Source organism: Salvelinus alpinus, chromosome 1, assembly GCF_045679555.1.
Source record: "Salvelinus alpinus chromosome 1, SLU_Salpinus.1, whole genome shotgun sequence".
NCBI classification, from domain to species: Eukaryota; Metazoa; Chordata; class Actinopteri; order Salmoniformes; family Salmonidae; genus Salvelinus; species Salvelinus alpinus.
Genome location: NC_092086.1, coordinates 102,636,871 through 102,663,009, shown reverse-complemented (window position 1 = coordinate 102,663,009; position 26,139 = coordinate 102,636,871). Strand labels below are relative to the sequence as shown.

Genomic DNA, 26,139 nt, shown 5'->3' with positions numbered 1-26,139 from the left:
AAAAAAAACACTTTATATCGGAGTTGTGCAGGTTGTTCACATGAGTATCTGCCCTCTCAATGACTAGAATGGTCCCGACTGCCTTCCATTTGTTAATACATTTATTTCCATTGTTAGAGCGACCCCTTGAGTATCTGGTCAATATAATGGATCATCTGTTATTAAACCCATTCCAGAACAGAAACTAGCAAAATTAAGCAGTTTCCCTTTAATAGCCATGTAAACAAAGAGCGGGTTTGCTTTATATGAGGTATTTTATTTTACGCACTTTTTATTCTGTGAAGTTGCACGGGGTTCTAAAGGGGTTTCCAGCGATTGCGCGAGCGTAAATGCTTTCTGAATGTGAAAATCTGCGCTCATTCACTTTGTCAGGGGGAGTGAGATAGTTCAATGGGAGTGAGAGAGGAGCATGAATGGAGCAAAATGGCGGATCATGTGCAGGTAACCACAGCTTTATGTTTTTGTAATATATCAATCCTCAATAAGCCTTTGAATGAGCTGTAATAGATATTTCGATGCGTTATTTAATATATAGAGAGTGAATGCATCCATAAAGCGGTCATGGTACAGGTTATGTGCGATATGTGTAGCTAGGATGCGAGCTGCAGTGTTGACTTGTGGCCTGTCATCGTGTAGCTTTCGCCGTTTAAAGATGCGGACCGAAAACAAAACATTGGTGTTTATGAAACATGGCTAACTGTTAACTAGCTAGGACTGTTTCTACTGGGCGAATGTATTGATTGTAGCAGTTATCCACATTGTCATTATGTTTTATCTCATTCCTTTTTTACGAAGTAAAGAACACCTTTAACATATATGTTCAATGGGTCGGCCTATCTGCTAGCTAGGAGAGGATGGGGAAAATGCAAGCCAGTTAGTTGACAGTAGCTAACTAGCTAGCACTAATTCATTGGTTAGCAACTTTCATACTTCATCCTTCGCGTCCTGAACGAAATCTGGTCTAATGTCAAATGTAATTATTGATTATGCTTTGCTTGCTTGATCAGACCGTTCAAATGCACCGCTATTTGTAATTTACCACGCTAGGTTAGCTCTTGCTAGTTTACAGGTATAGCAACATGACATTCTCCCGCGCGACCCTCTTCGTTTTTTTTTGTGAGCTGACATGTAGCTAGCTTGGAACCTGGCTCGTGGACGGTGTTGTCGTTATTATACTTATTAAACCCCACCGTGCATATTTTGCAACCAAAACAAGAATGTGCCACTCCGAAACGGACACACCTAGCAAGTTTACTAGATAACGTTATCTGGCATGGATAACACATTTATAACTAGGTATCATTCTATCTGAGAATATAGCTACCATTAGCTAGCTAATCAGCTGACAATTAACTTTGCCAAACAACTAACGTTAACTTCGTCTTTCCAGCCAATGTGTTAAAGTAAGATAGCTTAGCTGGGATGCTGGCTGTCACGTGTGCACATTTTTGTACAACTGACTGACATTAGCTAGCTACTTTTAGCTAGCTAGCACTTGCAGCTAACTGTCATATCAAGCAGATGATAGATTAACAGTAACTATATCTGCTTCAAGCTTTCTGTAACTACTGTTTGTGTTTATAGCAACTTGGCACTGAAAGTGTCGGCGTCTGCTGATGTGAGTAGGTAGCTGGCTAATTGTTATTTTGCTAAGTCAGACAGTTTTATGTATGTGTTGATTAAATGAAGTCTTCACCCCACCCAGGTGGCTAATTCTGTGCATTATATACATTATTTTAGAGATGCTTGGTGTCAGTATATATATATGTTTTACGCTAGCTCAGCAGACTGGTGGTGAGAGAGACAGATGGATATCTAGTTTATTAATAATAACTACAGATGTACGCGCACTGAGGCAGCGCTTCCTGGTCAGGGTGCCTGACCGTGTGACGTAACTGTCTCTTATTGCAAAGTCATCATGGACAGCACGGGACACACACAACAGACTCCAGACACACAATTTCTGTGCTGGCCTGCTCAGAACATTCGTTCTTGCCAATGTTCTCAGGAACCATCAGCATGACATGATGATCTAGCTAGCCCACCCAAATCCTTAGTCAAATGTACTGCACAGCATCAGGACTGTTGTAGTAGTAATATTAGTAGGTGTGTGTGTGGCACACTATGAGTCAGGCTCAGCAGCAGCAGTGTTGGAGTATTGAGCTCTTATCTATGTCTAGCAGTCCTCTTCTCCCTAGCCATGTGCCATCCAACGCCCTCCCTAGACTAGTACATCCTGTACTATATCAGTAGCTAGCATCAGACTGGCTCCGGGATTCTGCTGACTTGTCCTTTAAACAATATGATGTTGGTCAGGCTAGCTGGGGTGTGCATGCATGAGTGGTTATGTAGTTCTTTACAACAATGGTGTTACTAATGCTAGCTGAGGTGAATAGTCTGCCGCATTGTTACTGGTGGATTTAGTGTCCGTTAGCTGGATGGATTAAGTTTGTGAGTTAGTTAAAACTTATTATGTTAGTGTTGTGTATTGGGGTAAGTTAACTATCTGTGTGGTTTCCGGTCCCAAGCACTCCCTAAAGCTGTAGAGGCTGCCGAGGGGAGGACGGCTCATAATAATGGCTGGAATGGAGTCAATGGAATGGTATGAAACACGTGGTTTCCATACAGTCTCCACTGCCCTATAGCCACTATGTCGGTCTGTGTCTGGCTGGTGTTTAGCCCCTGTGTTTCTATCTAACAAGGGTCATGTTCAATAGGGTGCTATTGAATGTTTATTTTGGTAAACTTTCTTTTCTTTGAAAAAAATTGAGCGAGGCATGTCTATTTTATGAAATAGGCTATATATAGTCTTTCTTATTTCTGTCTGAACGCTCTACAACGTTGTGGCGTACTGATTGGTCACAGCCCAATACAACTGTCTACACCTGTATCTTGGCTGTTGATGAGGGATGTTTTTTGGTGCTCTACTCACTTAGGTCTCTCTCTCCTGTGTGTGTGTGAGTAGAGCCTAGCCCAGCTAGAGATCCTGTGTAAGCAGCTGTACGAGACAACAGAGACGGGGGTGAGGTTGCAGGCAGAGAAAGCTCTGGTGGAGTTCACTAACAGCCCCGACTGTCTCAGCAAGTGTCAGCTACTACTGGAGAGAGGCAGCGTGAGTAGTACACACACACACTGACATTATATCAACAAGCTGTTGATATTTACCATATTACCTGATAAAAAGGGTGGCAGGAAGCCTAGCAGTTGAAAGCTTTGGGCTATTAACCAAAAGGTCGCTGGTTCGAATCCCTGAGCCGACTAGGTGAAAAATCGTTTGATGTGCCCTAGAGCAAGGCACTTAACCCTAACTGCTCCCGTAAGTTGGTCTGGATAAGAGCGTCAACTAAATGATTAAAATGTAAAAATGACTGACAATGTTTACTGTATGACTTGCTATTTTAGCTCAGCTGATGTGTTGTCTCTCTCTGTCCATGCTTGTATTCCCATCTTCCTCTCTTTCTCTCTCTCCCCCTCTCTCCAGTCTTCCTACTCTCAACTTCTTGCAGCTACCTGTCTGTCTAAACTGGTTTCGCGCACCAGCAACCCTCTTCCCTTGGAGCAGCGCATCGATATCCGTAAGACTCACTCACACACATCCCACCAGTCTATATTCATGCTGTACAAGTTAGTCCATAAGGCTCGTGTGTGTGTGTGTGTGTGTGTGCGCATGCAGGGAACTATGTACTGAACTATCTGGCGACGCGGCCGAAGTTGGCAGAGTTTGTTACCCAGGCTCTGATCCAGCTGTACTCCAGGTAAACCTCTCTCCGCTCCTCTCTCCATCCCTCTCTCCTCCATGTGAGTGATTCTCTCCCTTGTTTTTGTCTCCTCCAGGATCATCAAGCTATGTGTTTTTGTGTGTGTGTGTTTCAGGATTACCAAGCTTGGCTGGTTCGACTGTCAGAAAGACGACTATGTCTTCAGAAACGTCATCGCAGACGTCACACGCTTCCTACAGGTACAAACATGTGTGTGTGTGTGTGTGTGTGTGTGTGTGTGTGTGTGTGTGTGTGTGTGTGTGTGTAGCCAATATAATTTGTTTTCTTGAAGTAGGTAGTGGACTGATCAAATCTGCCTTTCTTTGTCTGTCTGTCAGCAGGACAGTGTAGAACATTGCATCATAGGAGTCACCATCCTATCCCAACTGACCAATGAGATCAACCAGGTACTCTACCTCTCCTCCCTCTTTCCTCTCCTCTACATCTCCCTCCTCTCCTCTTACTTCCCCGTCTCCCCTCTAATCTGAAGCGGTGGTTGTGTTGTTGTGTGTGTTAAATATATGTTTGTTGTTGTGTGTACAGGCAGATACCAGCCATCCTCTGACCAAACACAGGAAGATTGCGTCATCGTTCAGAGACTCGTCCCTCTTTGACATATTCACCCTGTCTTGCAATCTCCTCAAACAGGTGTGTGTGTGTGTGTGTGTGAGAGGGATTGTATTAATGTGTTGACATACCTATTGACATCCATTTCCAGTCGTTCTTGTGAACTTAATGTGTGTGTGTCTAGGCGTCGGGTAAGAACCTCAACCTGAATGATGAGAGTCAGCATGGTCTACTGATGCAGCTACTGAAGCTCAGTCACAACTGTCTGAACTATGACTTCATCGGAACGTCTACAGACGAGTCCTCTGATGACCTCTGCACTGTTCAGATCCCCACTTCCTGGAGATCAGGTAACACATTCTGTCAATTCTGTAAAATAGCAGTACTGCGTCACCTATTACTGGTGTTGGGGGTAATGCGTTACGTAATAAGATTCCTTTTATGAGTAGCGAAGTAAAGTAACATGTTACTTTTTCAAATTGGGTAATATTATTACAATTGCAATGGGAAACAACGCAAGCGTTGTTTTCAGAGTCATATCTCTACCGGCTGCGTGTTTCCATGAAATGATCTCGACTTGTTTCCTCATTTAATTCTCAAGCGAACGGAGTAAGTTTCACGATTACATTATGATATACAACATGCCACCTCAATATATCAGCAGTTCACTGGAATTTTGTACATAACACAGTAACCTGCGTCTTGGTCAACTTCAGGTTTGTAGTAAATGTAGTAAAGTATTGAGGGAGCACCTCTGATCTTTGCCATTTATCGTTTCTGGGATAGCAAAGCCTATAGAAGGTTTTCCCGTCTAGTGGCGAGTGTGCCCTCTATACATCTCTGTCAGTGTACGTGCGGTCTATAACCAGAACTGGTGGCTCAAGAGAAAGATTTTGAATGAAAAGATAAGAAATCTGTACAGATGTTTGGCTTACAGTACATATGGCTAATTAAGCAGCTCATATGATAGTGCAGCACTTGTAGACTAGCACAGGAAAGCATCGCCACAGATGAAAGGAGAATCGAGTGATCAAACCTGAGTTAATAAGTAGCCTGTCTTTGGTAGAGCGCACCCGGTTCGCTTTGCTCCCTCCGACATTCAAACAACCGGTGAGATTTTTTTAAATGAAAGTAACTCAAAGTAGTATAACACATTACTTTCCAAACAAAGTAATATTGTAAAGTAACTAGAAATATGTATTACTTTTTCAAGTAACTAATCCCAATACTGCCTATTACTGTGTACTAACCTAATCTGTCTCTCTCTTTCTCTCACAGCATTTTTGGATTCCTCCACTCTCCAGCTCTTTTTTGATTTGTATCATTCCATTCCTCCCTCCCTCTCCCCGTTGGTGAGTAAAGCGGAGTGTGTGAGTGTGTGTGGCTTGTATGTTCACTTCAGTACATGATGGGTGTAGTGTTTAATGCTCTGTGTGTGTGTAGGTGTTGTCGTGTCTAGTCCAGATAGCATCAGTGAGGAGGTCTTTGTTCAACAACGCAGAGCGAGCCAAGTTCCTCTCTCACCTGGTGGATGGAGTCAAGAGGATACTAGAGAACCCACAGGTAACACACACACTATTACATGTTACAAGACTCTTAAATTCTGTTATTCCTCCAAATTTGGTCCCCCCTTATTTTGGATGAAATCATATTTTATATGATAACACATTTTATGCTACAAGTAACTAACAATGCTGTCTTTGTGTTCTAGAGCCTCTCAGACCCTAACAACTACCATGAGTTTTGTCGTCTGTTGGCGCGACTGAAAAGTAACTACCAGCTGGGAGAGCTGGTCAAAGTAGAAAACTACCCAGAAGTCATCAGGCTTATAGCCAACTTCACTGTCACCAGTCTACAGGTACTATGTGTGTCTGTCTGTGTGAGACCCTGCAGGCAGATTGGTGCGTGTCTTGGTAAACAGACATTTCATAAATAGTCCTTCTTAAATCTGCCCTTCTATACCTCTCAATGATCTTGTTAGATGTTAACGTTCTGCCGAAAACCTTGTTCTCCTTACTGAGATAACAATGACCATTCTCTGATAACCTTTATATTGTGTGTGTTGCAGCACTGGGAGTTTGCCCCTAACTCTGTCCACTACCTGTTGAGCCTGTGGCAGCGCCTGGCAGCGTCTGTCCCTTATGTTAAAGCCACCGAGCCTCACCTGCTAGAGACATACACACCTGAAGTCACCAAGGCCTACATCACCTCACGCCTCGAGTCTGTCTGCATCATACTCAGGTAACACACACAGACACACACACTCTCACAGATCAATTATGAAACGTTGAAATCATTTTCACGTCTGTGAAGGGATGGGTTAGAGGACCCTCTAGATGACGCAGGGTTAGTCCAGCAGCAGTTAGACCAGCTCTCCACCATTGGTCGCTGTGAATACGAGAAGACCTGTGCCCTATTGGTCCAGCTCTTCGACCAATCAGCACAGACCTACCAGGAACTACTGCAGTCTACCAACTCTAGTGCCATCGACATCACGGTCCAGGAGGGTACGTCTCTTTCCCTCTCAATCAATCAATGAAGTATGTCAAAATATAGCTTTTAACAACACATGTTTTTGTTACCAGGGAGGTTGTTGTGGTTGGTTTATATAATTATATTTCTATATCTATAGGGAGGTTAACATGGTTGGTGTATATAATCGGGGCGGTCATTGGAGGAAGAGTGTCCTTCGCCTCTACAGATGAACAAGACGCCATGGATGGAGAACTAGTCTGTCGGTACGTCCACAGACAAGTAACCTCACCCTAACCAATACCACTACCTATTAGGCTAGTGGCCAATCCTCAAAAAGGGCTTTAGTTTTTGAGATACCCATACCCTAGGTATAACAAAGCACAAGCATGTTTTTCCATATCTCTAATGTCTCCCATACAGGGCATTTGGAAAGTATTCAGACCCCTTCAACTTTTCCACATTTTGTTACATTTTAGAATAAGTCTATAATGTATTACATTGATGAGATAATTCTACACACAATACCCCATAATGACAAAGTGAAAACAGTTTTTTAGAAATGTTTGCAAAAAAATTCAATTAAATACATTATTTATATACAGTTGAAGTCAGAAGTTTACATACACCTTAGCCAAATACATTTAAACTCAGTTTTTCACAATTCCTGACATTTAATCCAAGTAAAAATTCCCAGTCTTAGGTCAGTTAGGATCACCACTTCATTTTAAGAATGTGAAATGTCAGAATAATAGTAGAGAGAACGATTTATTTCAGCTTTCATTTCTTTCATCACATTCCCAGTGGGTAAGAAGTTTATATACACTCAATTAGTATTTGTTGGAATTGCCTTTAAATTGTTTAACTTGGGTCAAACATTTCGGGTAGCCTTCCACAAGCTTCCCACAATAAGTTGGGTGAATTTTGGCCCATTCCTCCTGACAGAGCTGGTGTAACTGAGTCAGGTTTGTATGCCTCCATTTGCGATCAAGCTTTAACTTCCTGACTGATGTCTTGAGATGTTGCATCCACATAATTTTCCTCCATCATGATGCCATCTATTTTGTGAAGTGCACCAGTCCCTCCTGCAGCAAAGCACCCCCACAACATGATGCTGCCACCCCCGTGCTTCACGGTTGGGATGGTGTTCTTCGGCTTGCAAGCCTCCCCCTTTTTCCTCCAAACATAACGATGGTCATTATGGCCAAACAGTTCTATTTTTGTTTCATCAGACCAGAGGACATTTCTCCAAAAAGTACGATCTTTGTCCCCATGTGCAGTTGCAAACCGTAGTCTGGCTTTTTTATGGCGGTTTTGGAGCAGTGGCTTCTTCCTTGCTGAGCGGCCTTTCAGGTTTCAGAAGAAAGTTATTTGTTTCTGGCCATTTTAAGCCTGTAATCAAACCCACATGCTGATTAGAGGTCGACCGCTTATGATTTTTCTACGCCGGTATCGATACCTATTATTGAAGGACCAAAATAAGCCAATCTTTAAAAAATAAAAAAAATTGTTTTTGCATTTAATTTATTTGTAGTAATGACAATTACAACAATACTAGAAGGAACAATGAACACTTTTATTTTAACTTAATATAATACATAAATAAAATCTATTTAGTTTCAAATAAATAATCTAACATGTTCAATTTGGTTTAAATAATGCTAAAGCAGTGTTGGAGAAGAAAGTAAAAATGCAAGATGTGCCATGTAAAAAAAGCATTTAAGTTCCTTGCTCAGAACATGAGAACATATGAAAGCTGGTGGTTCCTTTTAACATGAGTCCTCAATGTTCCCAGTTAAGAAGTTTTAGGTTGTAGTTATTATAGGAATTATGATGCGTTGACTATTTCTCTCTATACAGTTTGTATCAGCGCGGTATTACATTCTGGCCCGGTACAACAGAGACAAAAATTTCTGCGCAGGTGCACTTCTAACAGAGGGAGAGGACCGTAATAACAGAAATATAGGGCTACTTAAAGCATTAACTTAACTCATGCATTGGTCTGAGAAACTGCAGTAATCACAAGATGCCTTTAAGGACATAAGCCATTTATGGCAAACAAGAGGCTCCTTAGGATGGTGTAACTTACTTTATGTGATCGTTTATGGTGGCTGGGAATTGAATGTGAGATGGTGGTCTTTGTGCACCATGCTTTGTGCACCAGCTCAGGGATCAACTTCAAAAGTCAATGTGTTTAGAGCTGTGCTATGTCCCTCAACCAACGCTTCTTATTAATAGTCTATGACCTAGCTACACTCTAACGTCTAAGTAACCTGAGGACACCCTCACAGGTTCTGTCACTCTCCATCTCCTGCTGGGCATGCCCCAGTACATAATCAATGCCAACCACCCACACTTAATATTGGCCAAATTATCTTCTGACCTGACCTGCAGGGCTTTTTACCACATTAAACATAAAGAAAATCCACCCACAGGCCAGTTAATCGTTGGAAAGCCTTAAAGGTAAGTCTGTTTTTGACATCCCTTTCACAGACATTACAGGCATAAGTGTTGTACACAATTCTGAAAAAATGCCTCTCATTTACAAAATTAATATTTATAGGTGATTTTTATCCTCTCTGGGATATTCGGGACGGTAGCGTCCCACCTCGCCAACAGCCAGTGAAATTGCAGGGCGCCAAATTCAAAACAACAGAAATCCAATAATTAAAATTCCTCAAAGATACAAGTATTTTACACCCTTGTAAATCCAGCCACAGTGTCCGATTTCAAAAAGGCTTTACGACGAAAGCACACCAAACGATTATGTTAGGTCAGCACCTAGTCACAGAAAAACACAGCCATTTTTCCAGCCAAAGAGAGGAGTCACAAAAAGCAGAAATAGAGAGAAAATTAATCACTAACCTTTGATGATCGTCATCAGATGACACTCATAGGACTTCATCGAACAAAACATACATGTATTGTGTAACATGAAGTTCATATTTATATCCAAAAATCTCTGTTTACATTGGCGTGTTATGTTCAGTAGTTCCAAAACATCCGGTGATTTTCCAGAGAGCCACATCAATTTACAGAAATACTCATAATAAACATTGCTAAAAGATACAAGTGTTATGCATGGAATTTTAGATCCACTTCTCCTTAATGTAACCGCTGTGTCAGATTTCAAAAAAACTTTACGGAAAAAGCACACCATGCAATAATCTGAGTACGGCGCTCAGACACAAAAATAAGCCATACAGATACCCGCCATGTTGTGGAGTCAACAGAAGTCAGAAATAGCATTATAAATATTCACTTACCTTAGATGATTTTCATCAGAATGTACTCCCAGGAATCCCAGTTCCACAATAAATGTTTGTTTTGTTTGATAAAGTCCATTTATGCCCAAATACCTCCTTTTTGTTTGCGCATTTAGTACACAAATCCAAACTCGGGAGGCGCGGGCAAGTCCAGGCGAAAGTTCAGACGAAAAGTCATATTACAGTTCGTAGAAATATGTCAAACGAAGTATAGAATCAATCTTTAGGATGTTTTTATCATAAATCTTCAATAATGTTTCAACCGGAGAATTCCTTTGTCTGTAGAAATGCAATGGAACGCAGCTAACTCTCATGGGAGTGTGCGAGACTGAGCTCATTTCACTCTGCCAGACCCTGACTCAAACCGCTCTCATTCCCCCCTCCTTCACAGTAGAAGCATCAAACAAGGTTCTAAAGACTGTTGACATCTAGTGGAAGCCTTGGGAAGTGCAATATGACCCCATAGACACTGTATATTCGATAGGCAATGACTTGAAAAACTACAAACCTCAGATTTCCCACTTCCTGGTTGGATGGTTGGATGTGAGTTCTGTTATACTCACAGACATCATTCAAACAGTTTTAGAAACTTCAGAGTGTTTTCTATCCAAATCTACATTGACACAATCTATATGCATATTCTAGCTTTTAGGCCTGAGTAGCAGGCAGTTTACTCTGGGCACCTTTTTATCCAAGCTACTCAATACTGCCCCCCAGTCCCAAAGAAGTTAATGTCCATTAAATGTTATAATGGAAGCCATATTGGATTTTGGATGCCATATCGGATTTGAGGCAAAATATAAAGATAATCTGTGATGGTCCCCTGACTTAAATGCAAGACTACCGGCTAAAGATACAAAATCGTTGGTGGGATTCCCCCCCCCCGTATGTACGGAAGACAATTGACAACTTGTATTCAACATTTTAGCAACTTGCAATATTGAGTTATGTGGCCCAAGTTGACTGAGAACACATTCTCATTTACAGCAACGACCTGGAGAATAGCTACACTGTGAGTTAAAAGAGGGTGTGTTACAATATCTATCAATTTAACCACTTTCTTAGTAAAATATTTGGACAACCATCCATTTCATATATAGTAGACCCTAGAGATATGGAAAACATGGTTATATTTTGTTATACCTCGGGTAGGGGAATCGCCACATTTTTGGGGCCTTGCCACTAGCCTAATACATTGAGTGCACAAAACATTATGAACACCTTCCTAATATTGAGTTGCACCCTCAGAACAGCCTAAATTATTTTCTGAATTGCACACATACACAGTCCATGTCTCAAGGTTTAAAAATCATTCTCCCTTTAATCTACACTGATTGAAGTGTATTTAACAAGTGACATCAATAAAGGATCATAGCTTTCACCTGGTCAGTCTGTCATGGAAAGAGCAGGTGTTCCTAATGTTTTGTACACTCAGTGTACATGTCCTATTGTAAATGTACCTCAGGATATAGCAGCAGATGAGTCAATCGTGTGTGTCTCAGGATGCTTTTAAATTTTTATTTATTTAACTAGGCAAGTCGGTTAAGAACAAATTCTTATTTTACAATGGCGGCCTAACCCGGGCAACGCTGGGCCAATTGTGCTGCCGCCCTGTGGGACTCCCAATCACAGCCGGTTGTGATACATTCCGGGATCGAACCAGGGTCTGTAGTGACGCCTCGAGCATTGAGGTGCAGTGCCTTAGACCACTGCGCCACTCGGGGGCACTGAAGAGTCAATCACAGGTGTGTGTGTGTGTGTGTGTGTGTGTCAGAGTGCTCCAGTTGATGAACCTAACAGACTCGCGGCTGGCCCAGGCGGGTAATGAGCGGTTGGAGTTGGCCATGCTCAGCTTCTTTGAACAGTTCAGGAAAATCTACATCGGAGACCAGGTGCAAAAGTCCTCCAAGGTAAATACTTTTACCACACACAGAGTTATGTTTCAGACCTTAAACATGATTTAATGTTGATGAGTCCACATGACATACTGTCTTGTTTAGATCCACAGCTATCTCTATCTCTCTCCGTTCCTCTCTAAGCATGACTAACTCTCTCACTCTTTCTCTCTCTCTATTCCTCGCTTAGCAAGACTAACTCTGTTACTATCTCAATTCAAAGGGCTTTATTGGCATGAGAAACATATGTTTACATTGCCAAAGCAAGTGAAATAGATAATAAACAAAAGTTAAATAAACAATACAAAATGAACAGTTAACATTACACTCACAAAAGTTCCAAAGGAATAGAGACATTTCAAATGTCATGCTATGTAGTATTCTAATGATGTGCAAATAGTTAAAGTACAAAAGAGAAAATAAATAAACATAAATATAGGTTGTATTTACCATGGTGTTTGTTTTTCACTGGTTGCCCTTTTCTTGTGGCAACCGGTCACAAATCTTGCTGATGTGATGGCACACTGGTATTTCACCCAATGGATATGGGAGTTTATCAAAATTTGCTTTTTTCCCCTGAATTCTTTGTGGGTCTGTGTAATCTGAGGGAAATATGTGTCTCTAATATGGTCATACATTTGGCAGGAGGTTAGGAAGTGCAGCTCAGTTTCCACCTCATTTTGTGGGCAGTGTGCACAAAGCCTATCTTCTCTTGAGAGCCAGGCCTGCCTATGGCTGCCTTTCTCAATAGCAAAGCTATGCTCTCTTCCTTCCTCTCATGACTGACTCCATCTCTCTCCATTCCGTTCTCTGCCTGTAACTAGTGGGAGATATGTTATATTTGAACTAATAGCTCTTTTGTCTGTGGGTGTGTTAGTGCTGACACACAGCCTTGGGCTGACTGACTGAGTGTGTTTTCTTTGTGCTGGGCAGAGGCTGCGAAATGTGAACAGCTCAGATAAGTGGTGACAATCGAGAGCAGCCCTCCCCCAACGTGTCGGTTTGGTCTTATAGTTATCCTCCCCTATCCCTTCTTAGTGACATGGTCAGTTTTACTGTTAACATGGTGGATAATGTAGGTGGAATCATGGCTAACCAGAGAATTCTCCATGGAAGTGGGGTGGAGGCAGGGGAGTACTAGAATAATTAATGTGGGGTGGAGGTGGGAGGAGTTCGAGAATAATTAATATGAGGAGGTTTGGAGGCGGGAGGAGTTCGAGAATAATTAATATAAAGTGGGGTGGAGGCGGGAGGAGTTCTTGAATAATTAATATAAAGTGGGGTGGCCGCGGGAGGAGTTCTAGAATAATTAATATAAAGTGGTGTGGAGGCGGGAGGAGTTCTAGAATAATTAATATGATGAGGGTTCTGGAATGTCTCATTTCAGGTTGTGTATGTGTGAGATGGACCGTATGAGTCTGAGGTGTCAGAATAAAGAACACCCCAGACCTGCAGGAGATACACACCCCTCTGACACCTGCTACCCTAACCCCCCGATACTAAGGCAAACCATCCTCAGCTCTGCTCAACTTAACACTATCACACAGACTCTCTTGATCTCACTCACTCTCTTCCTCACACACTACTTTACCTCAGAGCTCAGGGTTTGGTGGAATGTTGGGGAGATGAGAGCAGAGCTGATTGGTGTGTGTTTGTCTTTAACCCTGTGGAGATGTATGACTAGTGCTACGCTGCTGGCAGCTGTTACTGTTTGTGATTATATCATAGTTGTCCTACTGTGTAGTTGCTCTCTCTCCAGGGGATCTTCCAATGGTTAATGGAGTGTGTCTGTGTGTGTGTCACAGCTGTACCGGCGGCTGTCAGAGGTTCTGGGGCTGAATGATGAGACCATGGTACTCAGCGTCTTCATTGGAAAAATGTGAGTTTCAACACTTCCTGTGTTACGACAACTGCTGGTTCTATGAACTAACCACTGATTTAATACCATTTGTGATTGCAGCATCACCAATCTGAAGTACTGGGGCCAGTGTGAACCAATCACTTCCAAGACACTTCAGTTACTCAATGACCTCTCCATAGGATATCCTTTTGCGCGTGTGTGCGTGTGAGAGAAAAGGGGGGGGGTGTATTTGGTATTCTGCTATATTCCAGCTCCTGTGTTGTCTCTTTGACGGTGTGTGTGTGTGTACGTACAGCAGTGTGAGGAAGTTGGTGAAACTCAGCGCTGTTCAGTTCATGCTGAACAACCACACAGTAAGTACCCTGACCTTTGACCCCTCACCCTGACCCCTAACACTAACCGCCTGAAACTCAATGTATGCTTTTTCATCCAGTTCTTTTCCCATAATGCCCGTTTCCTTTCTCCTATGATGTCAGAGCGAGCACTTCTCCTTCCTGGGCGTGAACAACCAATCAAACCTCAGCGACATGAGGTGTCGCACCACGTTCTACACCGCACTGGGACGCCTGCTGATGGTCGACCTAGGTAGACACACACACACACACACACACACACATCTACAGTTTACACGATTATCAGTAATGATCTTATTTGGATAATTACAAACTTTTCATTCTTTCACCTAGGGCTGTGATGATACCAGTATCATATTTTTTCCATGGCAAAAATGAAAACACGAAGCAGACCAAACTCGTTGGTCCTTTAAAAACCTGTTGTATGTAAAATATTGTGTGCTATAGCTTGGAAAAATAAATCAATGTGACTCTGGATGACAAGATAATGTTTGTTTCCAACATTAGGGCTGTTTTCCTAAAGAAGTTAAATCCACTTTGTGTGTTGTTCCCTTGCTGTGATACTGGTATCGTCCCAGCCCTACTTTCACTTTGTTTTCATCTTGTGTGTGTAGGTGAGGATGAGGACCAGTTTGAACAATTCATGCTTCCCCTAACGGCGGCGTTTGAAGCAGTGGCTCAGATGTTCAGCACCAACACATTCAACGAGCAGGAGGCGAAGAGGACGTTGGTAGGACTGGTCAGAGACCTGAGAGGTATTGCCTTTGCCTTCAACGCCAAGACCAGCTTTATGATGCTCTTCGACTGGATGTATCCTTTACTGACCCCTGATCTCTGACCCCTGATCTTTACGTACCAGGGGCCTGCTTAGGAGGTTGAAAGGTTAAAGAACGTTCAGAAATAAATGCATTGTGTAGAAGAGATATGACTGTCTGTCATAGAATAGGAAATCACTGTAGAGTTGTGAATTGCAAGTAGTGTTGTCCTTCACTTGAAGTCTCATTGGTGCACAGTGTTGTTCTTAACCCCTCCCCCAGCTACCCAGCCTACATGCCCATCCTGCAGAGAGCTATAGAGCTCTGGTACCACGTACCAGCATGCACCACTCCTGTCCTAAAGCTCATGGCCGAGCTAGTCCACAACAGGTACACAAACATGCATACAGTCAGAACCCTGACACTTCTCCCTCGACCTCTAACCCCTGACTTCTAACCCTTTTGTAGGGATTAACACCAATTTCCTGAACAAGTGCCTTCCTGATTACCAAGATAATATACACTGCTCAAAAAAATAAAGGGAACACTTAAACAACACAATGTAACTCCAAGTCAATCACACTTCTGTGAAATCAAACTGTCCACTTAGGAAGCAACACTGATTGACAATAAATTTCACATGCTGTTGTGCAAATGGAATAGACAAAAGGTGGAAATTATAGGCAATTAGCAAGACACCCCCAATAAAGGAGTGGTTCTGCAGGTGGTGACCACAGACCACTTCTCAGTTCCTATGCTTCCTGGCTGATGTTTTGGTCACTTTTGAATGCTGGCGGTGCTTTCACTCTAGTGTTAGCATGAGACGGAGTCTACAACCCACACAAGTGGCTCAGGTAGTGCAGCTCATCCAGGATGGCACATCAATGCGAGCTGTGGCAAGAAGGTTTGCTGTGTCTGTCAGCGTAGTGTCCAGAGCATGGAGGCGCTACCAGGAGACAAGCCAGTACATCAGGAGACGTGGAGGAGGCCGTAGGAGGGCAACAACCCAGCAGCAGGACCGCTAACTCCGCCTTTGTGCAAGGAGGAGCACTGCCAGAGCCCTGCAAAATGACCTCCAGCAGGCCACAAATGTGCATGTGTCTGCTCAAACGGTCAGAAACAGACTCCATGAGGGTGGTATGAGGGCCCGATGTCCACAGGTGGGGGTTGTGCTTACAGCCCAACACCGTGCAGGACGTTTGGCATTTGCCAGAGAACACCAAGATTGGCAAATTCGCCACTGGCTCCCTGTGCTCTTCACAGATGAAAGCAGGTTCACACTGAGCACATGTGACAGACGTGACAGAGTCTGGAGACGCCGTGGAGAACGTTCTGCTGCCTGCAACATCCTCCAGCATGACCGGTTTGGCGGTTGGTCAGTCATGGTGTGGGGTGGCATTTCTTTGGGGGGCCGCACAGCCCTCCATGTGCTCGCCAGAGGTAGCCTGACTGCCATTAGGTACCGAGAGATCCTCAGACCCCTTGTGAGACCATATGCTGGTGCGGTTGGCCCTGGGTTCCTCCTAATGCAAGACAATGCTAGACCTCATGTGGCTGGAGTGTGTCAGCAGTTCCTGCAAGAGGAAGGCATTGATGCTATGGACTGGCCCGCCCGTTCCCCAGAACTGAATCCAATTGAGCACATCTGGGACATCATGTATCGCTCCATCCACAGACTGTCCAGGAGTTGGCGGATGCTTTAGTCCAGGTCTGGGAGGAGATCCCTCAGGAGACCATCCGCCACCTCATCAGGAGCATGCCCAGGCGTTGTAGGAAGGTCATACAGGCACGTGGAGGCCACACACACTACTGAGCCTCATTCTGACTTGTTTTAAGGACATTACATCAAAGTTGGATCAGCCTGTAGTGTGGTTTTCCACTTTAATTTTGAGTGTGACTCCAAATCCAGACCTCCATGGGTTGATAAATTTGATTTCCATTGATAATTTTTGTGTGATTTTGTTGTCAGCACATTCAACCATGTAAAGAAAAAAGTATTTAATAAGAATATTTCATTCATTCAAGATCTAGGATGTGTTATTTTAGTGTTCCCTTTATTTTTTTGAGCAGTGTATATATTTTTTAAGTATCTCGAACAATAATATAACATTTCTATGCCGCACTAATGCAAAAACAGAAAATCTGCAATGCTAGAAACCTGCATTATTTAGGCTAGTCCCCAATATAGAAGCCATGTAGACGTTTTCTAACTTACACTGCTACACACGACTTCTCCACGCAGTCACGGTAGGTCATTTCCGTCACAGGTTTCTCCTCTACAGTTTGTTCATTCAAATAACTTCCCAAACTTCAGCTGTGTTGCACAACAGAGGCTCCAAAATATAAACTACGGCTGCTCACTGCTAACAAAACACCTAATACATTGTGTCTGCAAAAGCGCTCAAGGAAATTGACATTCGCAACATTGTTCCAAGTTGTTAAACTAACAAAAGCAAGGGCACTGGCTTGACTAGAAGGTCAGATTCACATGGAATTGATCGGCAGCTGTCCATGGTGCGGATTCTACACTGTTTGCTTGCTTGTCACAGGGAAAATATCCAATGCTGCGCTAAACAAACAGTCACCACATAAGTGAGTTTTCATAGTAAAAACAGCCATAATCTTTCCAAATTCCCCTGATAGCCAGACAGGTGCTCTGCAAGGGGAGAGGAGAGAGCCAATAAGCTGGGTGTCATCTTTCAGTCAACGGTAAAACGACCCTGTCATTTTCACTAGCTATAATAACCTAATTTTACTAGTCAAGCAAACCATTTTTCTTAGGCCTACGTTAAAACTATAGGTTACATAAACAAAATAGTGTGACGACTTTGAGAGAACTTTGAGTAAATTCAATTACAACAAATATAACAAGAAACCGTTAGATACCTGCAAGTGTTTCTCAATTTATAGTGATAGAATTATGTACGTTTCACACTTGCGGGTATTCAATGCTTTTAGATAGCATTTCTGGTTGGAAGGATCTCGGGATACCTGGGAAAGGCTTGCAATTTTCTCAGCGTGGAAAATTGGTAAATTTGAGGGAAAAAATGAATCCTTAACTCTGTGTCTGTGTTTCCAGGTCACAGAGGTTACAATTTGACGTGTCATCACCCAACGGAATCCTGCTGTTCAGAGAAACCAGCAAGATGATCACCACCTATGGTACTACACTCAAGTGTCCTATTGCCACAGTTGCTGTGCACTCACTGGAGCAATGTAATTGGTTGGTCAGCCACACATTTTTTAAATATATTCATTTCCTTGGTTCTCTCTCTCCCCTTCTCCAGGTAACCGTATCCTGACCATTGGGGAGGTGCCTAAGGACCAGATGTACAGTGTGAAGCTGAAGGGTGTCAGTGTGTGTTTCTCCATGCTCAAGGCTGTGCTCTCTGGGAACTATGTCAACTTCGGGGTGTTCCGTCTCTATGGAGATGACGCACTGGACAACGCGCTACAGACCTTCATCAAACTGCTGCTGTCCATACCACACAGCGACCTGCTGGTACACACACACACTCCTCTCCATCCCTCACAGCGAAGTACTTCCCTGAACATTCTAAATATATCTGACGATGGCAGTTTCAGCACACTTAATCTCCTTCTTTCTCCCTCCCCCCTTCCCTTTCTCCCTCCTCACTCCAGGACTATCCCAAGTTGAGCCAGTCGTTCTACAGTCTGTTGGAGGTGTTGACTCAGGATCACATGAACTTCATTGCTTCTCTAGAGCCGCATGTCGTCATGTACATACTGTCATCTATCTCCGAGGGACTCACTGCACTGGGTAATGTAATACATACACTGCACCGGGAAATTATACATACACACACTGCACCGGGAAATTATACATGCACACACTGCACCGGGAAATTATACATTCACCGAATACCACTGCACTGGGTAATGTATATACAGTTGAAGTCGGGAGTTTACATACACTTAGGTTGGAGTCATTAAAACTCGTTTTTCAACCACTCCACAAATTTCTTGTTAACAAACTATAGTTTTGGCAAGTCAGTTAGGACATCTACTTTGTGCTTGACACAAGTAATTTTTCCAACAATTGTTTACAGACAGATTATTTCACTTATAATTCACTGTGTCACAATTCCAGTGGGTCAGAAGTTTACATGCACTAAGTTGACTGTGCCTTTAAACAGCTTGGGAAATTCCTGAAAATGATGTCATGGCTTTAGAAGCTTCTGATAGTCTAATTGACATAACTTGAGTCAATTGGTGGTGTACCTGTGGATGTATTTCAAGGCCTACCTTCAAACTCAGTGCGTCTTTGCTTGACATCATGGGAAAATCCAAAGAAATCAGCCAAGACCTGGTTCATCCTTGGGAGCAATTTCCAAATGCCTGAAGGTACCACGTTCAGCTGTACAAACAATAGTACGCAAGTATAAACACCATGGGACCACACAGCCGTCATACCGCTCAGGAAGGAGATGAGTTCTGTCTCTTAGAGATGAACGTACTTTGGTGCGAAAAGTGCAACTCAATCCCAGAACAACAGCAAAGGACCTTGTGAAGATGCTGGAGGAAAAAGGTACAAAAGTATCTACATCCTCAGTAAAACGAGTCCTATATCGACATAACCTGAAAGGCCGCTCAGCAAGGAAGAAGACACTGCTCCAAAACTGCCATAAAAAAGCCAGACTACGGTTTGCAACTGCACATGGGGACAAAGATCATACTTTTTGGAAAAATGTCCTCTGGTCTGATGAAAGAAAAATAGAACTGTTTGGTCATAATGACCATTGTTATGTTTGGAGGAAAAAGGGGGAAGCTTGCAAGCCGAAGAACACCATCCCAACCGTGAAGCACGGGGGTGGCAGCATCATGTTGTGGGGGTGCTTTGCTGCAGGAGGGACTGGTGCACTTCACAAAATAGATGGCATCATGAGGGATGAAAATTATGTGGATGCAACATCTCAAGACATCTGTCAGGAAATTAAAGCTTGGTCGCAAATGGGTCTTCCAAATGGACAATGACCTCAAGCATACTTCCAAAGTTGTGGCAAAATGGCTTAAGGACAACAAAGTCAAGGTATTGGAGTGGCCATCACAAAGCCCTGACCTCAATCCCATAGAAAATATGTGGGCAGAACTGAAAAAGCATGTGCGAGCAAGGGGGCCTACAAACCTGACTCAGTTACACCAGCTCTGTCAGGAGGAATGGGCCAAAATTCACCTAACTTATTGTGGGAAGCTTGTGGAAGGCTACCCGACACGTTTGACCCAAGTTAAACAATTTAAAGGCAATGCTACCAAATACTAATTGAGTGTATGTAAACTTCTGACCCACTGGGAATGTGATGAAAGAAATGAAAGCTGAAATAAATCATTCTCTCTACTATTATTCTGACATTTCACATTCTTAAAATAAAGTGGTGATCCTAACTGACCTAAGACAGGGAATTTTTACTAGGATAAAATGTCAGGAATTGTGAAATACCGAGTTGAAATGTATTTGGCTAAGGTGTATGTAAACTTCCGACTTCAGCTGTACATACACACACTGCACCGGGAAATGGTACATATACAGTATACCACTGCACTGGGTGATATATACAGTGACTTCAGAAAATGTTCACACCCCTTGACTTTTGTGTTACAAATTGAGATTAAAATGTATTTAATTGTCATTATTCATCAACGATCTACACACAACATTCATGTTAGAATTTTTCTTCAACTTTGACATCTATAAAAAATTTATGAAAGATAAAACGCTAATATATCTTGATTAGATTCAACCCCCTGAGTCCATACATGTTAGAATCACATTTGGCAGCGATTACAGCTGTGAGTCTTTCTGGGTAAGTCTCTTAAGAGCTTTGCACACCTGGATTGTACAGTATTAGCCCATTTTTATTATTTAAAAATTCTTCCATCTCTTTTTAGTTGGTTGATCATTGCTAGACAACCATTTTCAGGCCTTGCCATTAGATTGTCAAGCTGATTTAAGTCAAAGCTGTAACTAGGCCATTCAGGAACATTTAATGTCATCTTGGTAAGCAACTCCAGTGTAGATTTGGCCTTGTGTTTTAGGTTATTGTTCTGCTTAGGTTGAATTTGTTTGAAATTTACTGCTCGACTGAGGAACCTTTATAGATAATTGTATGTTTTGGGTATAATCATGTTAAACAATAGCTGTCATCCAAGGCAAAGGGTGGCTACTTTGAAGAATCTCAAATATAAAATATATTTAGATTTAACACTTTTTGGTTACGACATGATTCCATGTGTTATTTCATAGTTTTGATGTCTTCTATTATTCTACAATGTAGAAAATAGTAATAATAAAGAAAACCCCTTGAATCAGTAGGTGTGTCCAGACCTTTGACTGGTACTGTATATAACATTCTATTAGTTTCAAGAATTTTGTATAATTTTAAGTAGAACAATTTTAGGTTTTAATCCGGCGTTGTTTTGCGTATCAGTTCATAAGCAATGTAATCGGTACATCGAAATCTCTTAACTATTTTTCAATCTATATGGCACAGCTGTTCATTTTTGTCCTTAAATGAAACTGGTATACTTAAAAAAATAAAATTATTCGTCACCATTTTCTTTAACCAATGTTGGTCTTTAATGCAGGGCCGACAGACAAGTTCCTTACTTTTTTCCCCTTCCACTTGCCTCTTCCATTTTTGCAGTAATGCTGCAAATTTGAGTAGAGCAGACATTTCCATATATTTTTGTTAGCTGCATGTGTGACAACTCCACCAGTCCTATTTATGATATAGTTTACAAAGATTATACTTTTTTTTAATCAATTAGTATATTTTACGTTTAACCACTGTGTTGTATTATTTGTTCTGTCTTTTCTGGTGGATTAAACTGAAATTGCAGTGATATTTATAGTGATATTTTGGAGATTTCATTTTCAAATAACTGAAAGTGAGAGGTTGTAATCTGAATAAAGGGAAAAAGGTCGTTCTTGAACATGGCGTGAGACATTCTTACTAATCTGCTAGAGAACCAGTTGGAATTTAAGTATAACTTTTGTATGACTGACACCTTTTAGTGAGAGGTTTAATGCTTTAATATTTGGTCATTTTTGCCCTCCAAATTCATATTCATTATATAAATAGGTCTGTTTAATGTTGTGTGGCTTGCCATTCCAAATAAAATGTAATATGTTTTGCTCATATAATTTAAAAAACAGGTCGCTAGGTGTAGGCAAAACCATACGCAAATAGGTAATATGTGATATGACTAAAGAGTTAATCAGGGTGAGTATTCCACAAATAGACAGGTATTTTCCTTTCCATGGCAGCAAGATCTTAACTATTTTTGCTAACTTTCTATTAAAATGTATTGTACTGAGATATTTTCTTTCTTTTGGATATGTATACTGAGTATGTCCACATCATCATCAGACCATTTTATTGGTAAACTACACAGTAATGTAAAAGTTGTATTTTTTTGTGACCAATACATAATATAGTACACTTATCACACTTTGGTTGTAATCCAGAGAGGTTAGAAAAGTATCTTGATCCTCTATTAGGCTGTGGAGTGATCCAAATTGTGGATTTAAAAGAAAACGTGAATCATCGGCATACAATGACGCTTTTGTTTTTAAGCCCTGGATTTCTAATCCCTTGATACTATTGTTGGATCTGATTTTAGTAGCTAACATTTCAATGGCCATAATAAATAGGTGTGCCGATAGTGGACAACGTTGTTTTACTTCTCTTGACAGATTAATAATTTCTGAGAAGTAGCCATTATTTACTATTTTACACCTAGGGTTACTATACATAACTTTAACCCATTTTATAAGAGATTCTCCAAAATTGAAATATTCAGGGCAATTATATATAAACTGCAGTTGTACTTTATCAAAAGCCTTTTCAAAGTCAGCTATGAAAACCAGGCCTGGTTTCCCAGATATTTCATAGTGTTCTATTGTTTCCAGTACTTGTCTTATATTATCTCCAATGTATCGTCCATGTAAAAAAAAAACTGTCTGATTAGGTAATGTATGTGCCAATTATTTGATGGTCCGACTGCATTCTGTCCCCTATCAACACATTTTTTTATTTTTTTAACTTGATGACCTGGGTGGGGGCACCCCACCGGAATCCCCACCGGCTAGGTACAAGGTCATCAAGGTACTCATTAGCAGCTTTGAGAAATTCCTTGTATATTATGCTCACCCATCAGGGGGCTCTGGCTTTGTAGGACCAATCCTGCCAGGCAGGCTCAGAATCTTGAGTGGGCGGTGCTGCTCTAGAAGGTCTCTGACTGCATTTATCTTTCTGTTTTGGCTGCGTATAGGCTACTTACAGTAGGCCCATAAAACAGATAAGGACCTCCTCAGTGTATGGGTCTCTCAGGTGGCTGTATAGGGTTGTGGACTGTTCCATCATGATAGGACATTAAATAAACTATATTTATAATTTATTTTAAAATGACTAACATGTGTTGTAGATACTATGGTGTGTACTGGGTGTTGTTCCAGTCTGGACCATATCGCCACCTACCTGTTCAAACAGGTAACCTCTCCCTCTGTTCATCTGTAATCTATTCATATCACCTTATACATGTATGTACATATATTGATGCTAATGCATTGTTTCTGTTTAGCTGTCTCGCTCCACTAAGAAACGGCCTGTTGCCATGGCAACAGACGAACGCTTCCTACACATCATGCAGCAACACCCAGAGATGATCCAACAGGTACACACACCCCAAACACACACACCGATCTCGCTCTCTCTCTCTCTCTCACTCACTCACTCACTCACTCACTCTCACACGAGATCTCGCTCACTCACACACACTCACTAATCATTCTGTGTGTTTGTCCTACAGATGCTGTCCACAGTGTTGAACATCATCATCTTTGAGGACTGCAGGAACCAGTGGTCCATGTCCAGACCTCTACTGGGCCTCATCCTGCTCAACGAGAAGGTACAGGTACACAACCACACACCCATTATCCAACCATTCCCTGGAAGACCTGGCAATTGTTGCTGAGTGGACTATCCTGGCTACAAAAAAGGAAAGAAAAAAACCTAACACACCAGCCTCGTCCTGTGTGTCTCCATTCCTGCAGTATTTTGCCGATCAGAGATTTTTTTTTTGTGTGTGTGTAGTATTTTGCAGACCTGAGGAACAGCATTGTGAACAGCCAGCCTCCAGAAAAGCAGCAGGCCATGCATCTCTGCTTTGAGAACCTGATGGAGGGGATAGAACGCAACCTGCTAACCAAGAACAGAGACAGGTACACACAATTCCATTGACTGTGTGTGCGCTCACTTTGTGTGTGTGCTCACTTTGTGTGTTTTTTAACTGTGTGTATATTAATCTGTGCAGGTTCACCCAGAACCTCTCGGTGTTCCGGAGGGAGGTGAACGACAGCATGAAAAACTCTTCATATGGAGTCAACACCAATGACATGATGAGCTGACATTCCACACACGCACACCTGCTCCACACAGAGCAGCTTCCCAAAACTCAACCCCCTCCGCTCCTCTTCTCAGCCCCTCTTCCTCTCCACTCCTCTTTTCACCCCCTCTTCCTCTCACCTCTCCCCCCTCTCCCTTGTGGTTCCACCCTCCTTTTTATAGAAGCCTATATAAATATACAGATCTATTTTAAAGCCAGTCTGTAGAGATCACCCTGCTACTCGCTGGGAGGAGAGGGGGATGAGGATGGAGGGAGGATATCTCTACACACTTTGGAGGGAGAGAATCTGCGGGGGAGGATGAGTGGGGGGATGAAGGTGAAAAGGGAGAAGCCGGTAAATGTAGTTCTCTGCTTCTGCCTGCCTTGTATAGAAACACAACAAATCAAGTGTACATTTTTTTTCATAACATTTTGAACAATGTTTATATTGATTGAATTTAAAACACAAAATGAGAAACGTGTGATTGAACTTTTTACAGTGTAGTGAGTCAGTGCACCTGTCTGTCTGTGTGTGGGGGAAAAACTTTCTACAGGGGATGAGAGGAGCGAGAAAGTAGAGAGCACTAGAGCTGTGAAGGGGTAGAGACAAAGAGAGTGAGAAACTGTCCATTTTGCAAATTTTCCTCTGGCCCTCTGATTTGAGTGATGTACATACCCACCACTGTTACTCCCTAGGCACTGCCCCTAGACACCACCTTTAGCCCCTAGACACCACCTTTAGCCTCTAGACACCACCTTTAGCCTCTATGCACTGTCCAAAGCCCCTAGACACCACCTTTAGCCCCCAGACACCACCTTTAGCCCCCAGACACCACCTTTAGCCCCTAGACACCACCTTTAGCCCCTAGACACCACCTTTAGCCCCTAGACACCACCTTTAGCCTCTATGCACTGGCCAAAGCCCCTAGACACCACCTTTAGCCTCTAGACACCACCTTTAGCCTCTAGACACCACCTTTAGCCTCTATGCACTGTCCAAAGCCCCTAGACACCACCTTTAGCCACTAGACACCAACTTTAGCCCCTAGACATTTTGCCTAGAAAATAATTGCTTGTTCCAATAGAATTGGTTGGGTGTGGGGCAGGGTTATGGGAGTAGGTTTGGGTTAAGGTCATGCTCCACTTTACCCTCTGGTAGGCTGGTTGGAGCTGACACTAACCTCAGGGGAGTCGGTTGGGTTAGGGGAGCGTGAAGTGTCTCAGCATGCTAGCTAGTGTGTAGGGGTCACAGATCTGATAACAGAAAGTAGCGTGGCTGCAGTCTATCTCTGGAGTATGTGTGACTCTCAGAGAGTGTGTGTGTGCTCGTGGCGCTGTAAAGGAGCAGTGCGCTCCAGACAGAACCTTCCAGGATATTCTAGAACGTTCGTTTCCGAGCTCCCTGAAGGATAGTTTATTTCTAATTGAGAATCTAAAGAAGAATGCAACCTTTGGTAGAACAGAGAGCTGTGTATTACAGGGAAATGGGTGGTAAGAAAAAGACAGAACTGTGTATTAAAGAGGAGATGTGGGTTCATTAGCAACTTGTGCTACTCTACAGGTGTTGCTGCTAACTGTTTGTGACGACTAGCTCATCTCTAACAATGTTGATTTGACTTCCTGGTTTATTGTTTTGGTTCCCTAAAGTGTGTGTGTGTGTGTGTGTGTGTGTGTGTTGGATCGGTACCTTGGTTCTCTGATGTGAGTGTGTGTTGGATCGGTAGTTTGAGTTGTGTGGATGTCTGCTACATATTATAGTGTCGGCATTGTGACTGCAAATAAACGTTATTTGATTTGTATATCGTGC

The 26,139-nt window shown here is 42.4% G+C and overlaps 1 protein-coding gene across 6 annotated transcripts; it reads left to right on the top strand.

Moving 5' to 3' along the window:
- The first annotated feature begins 267 nt into the window (after nucleotides 1–267).
- LOC139553756 (exportin-7-like) lies at nucleotides 268–26,131 on the top strand. 6 transcript variants are annotated; one of them, XM_071366439.1, is made up of 30 exons: nucleotides 268–441; nucleotides 2,966–3,112; nucleotides 3,482–3,575; nucleotides 3,674–3,755; nucleotides 3,874–3,958; nucleotides 4,097–4,165; nucleotides 4,302–4,406; nucleotides 4,510–4,675; nucleotides 5,604–5,677; nucleotides 5,769–5,888; nucleotides 6,037–6,183; nucleotides 6,394–6,566; nucleotides 6,639–6,832; nucleotides 6,958–7,063; nucleotides 11,838–11,973; nucleotides 13,764–13,837; nucleotides 13,919–13,999; nucleotides 14,109–14,172; nucleotides 14,296–14,404; nucleotides 14,787–14,982; nucleotides 15,210–15,317; nucleotides 17,571–17,636; nucleotides 18,007–18,089; nucleotides 18,215–18,429; nucleotides 18,570–18,708; nucleotides 23,373–23,437; nucleotides 23,529–23,621; nucleotides 23,757–23,861; nucleotides 24,041–24,168; nucleotides 24,261–26,131. In XM_071366439.1, the coding sequence occupies exons 1-30, from the start codon at nucleotides 391–393 to the stop codon at nucleotides 24,352–24,354; spliced, it is 3,369 nt and encodes a 1,122-aa protein (XP_071222540.1). In that variant the 5' UTR covers nucleotides 268–390; the 3' UTR covers nucleotides 24,355–26,131. The 6 variants fall into 6 exon arrangements, with proteins under 6 accessions (XP_071222540.1, XP_071222625.1, XP_071222709.1 ...); XM_071366524.1 differs by having other exon boundaries at nucleotides 269–441; nucleotides 4,100–4,165; XM_071366608.1 differs by having other exon boundaries at nucleotides 272–441; nucleotides 23,757–23,855.
- Nucleotides 26,132–26,139: the final 8 nt, after the last annotated feature.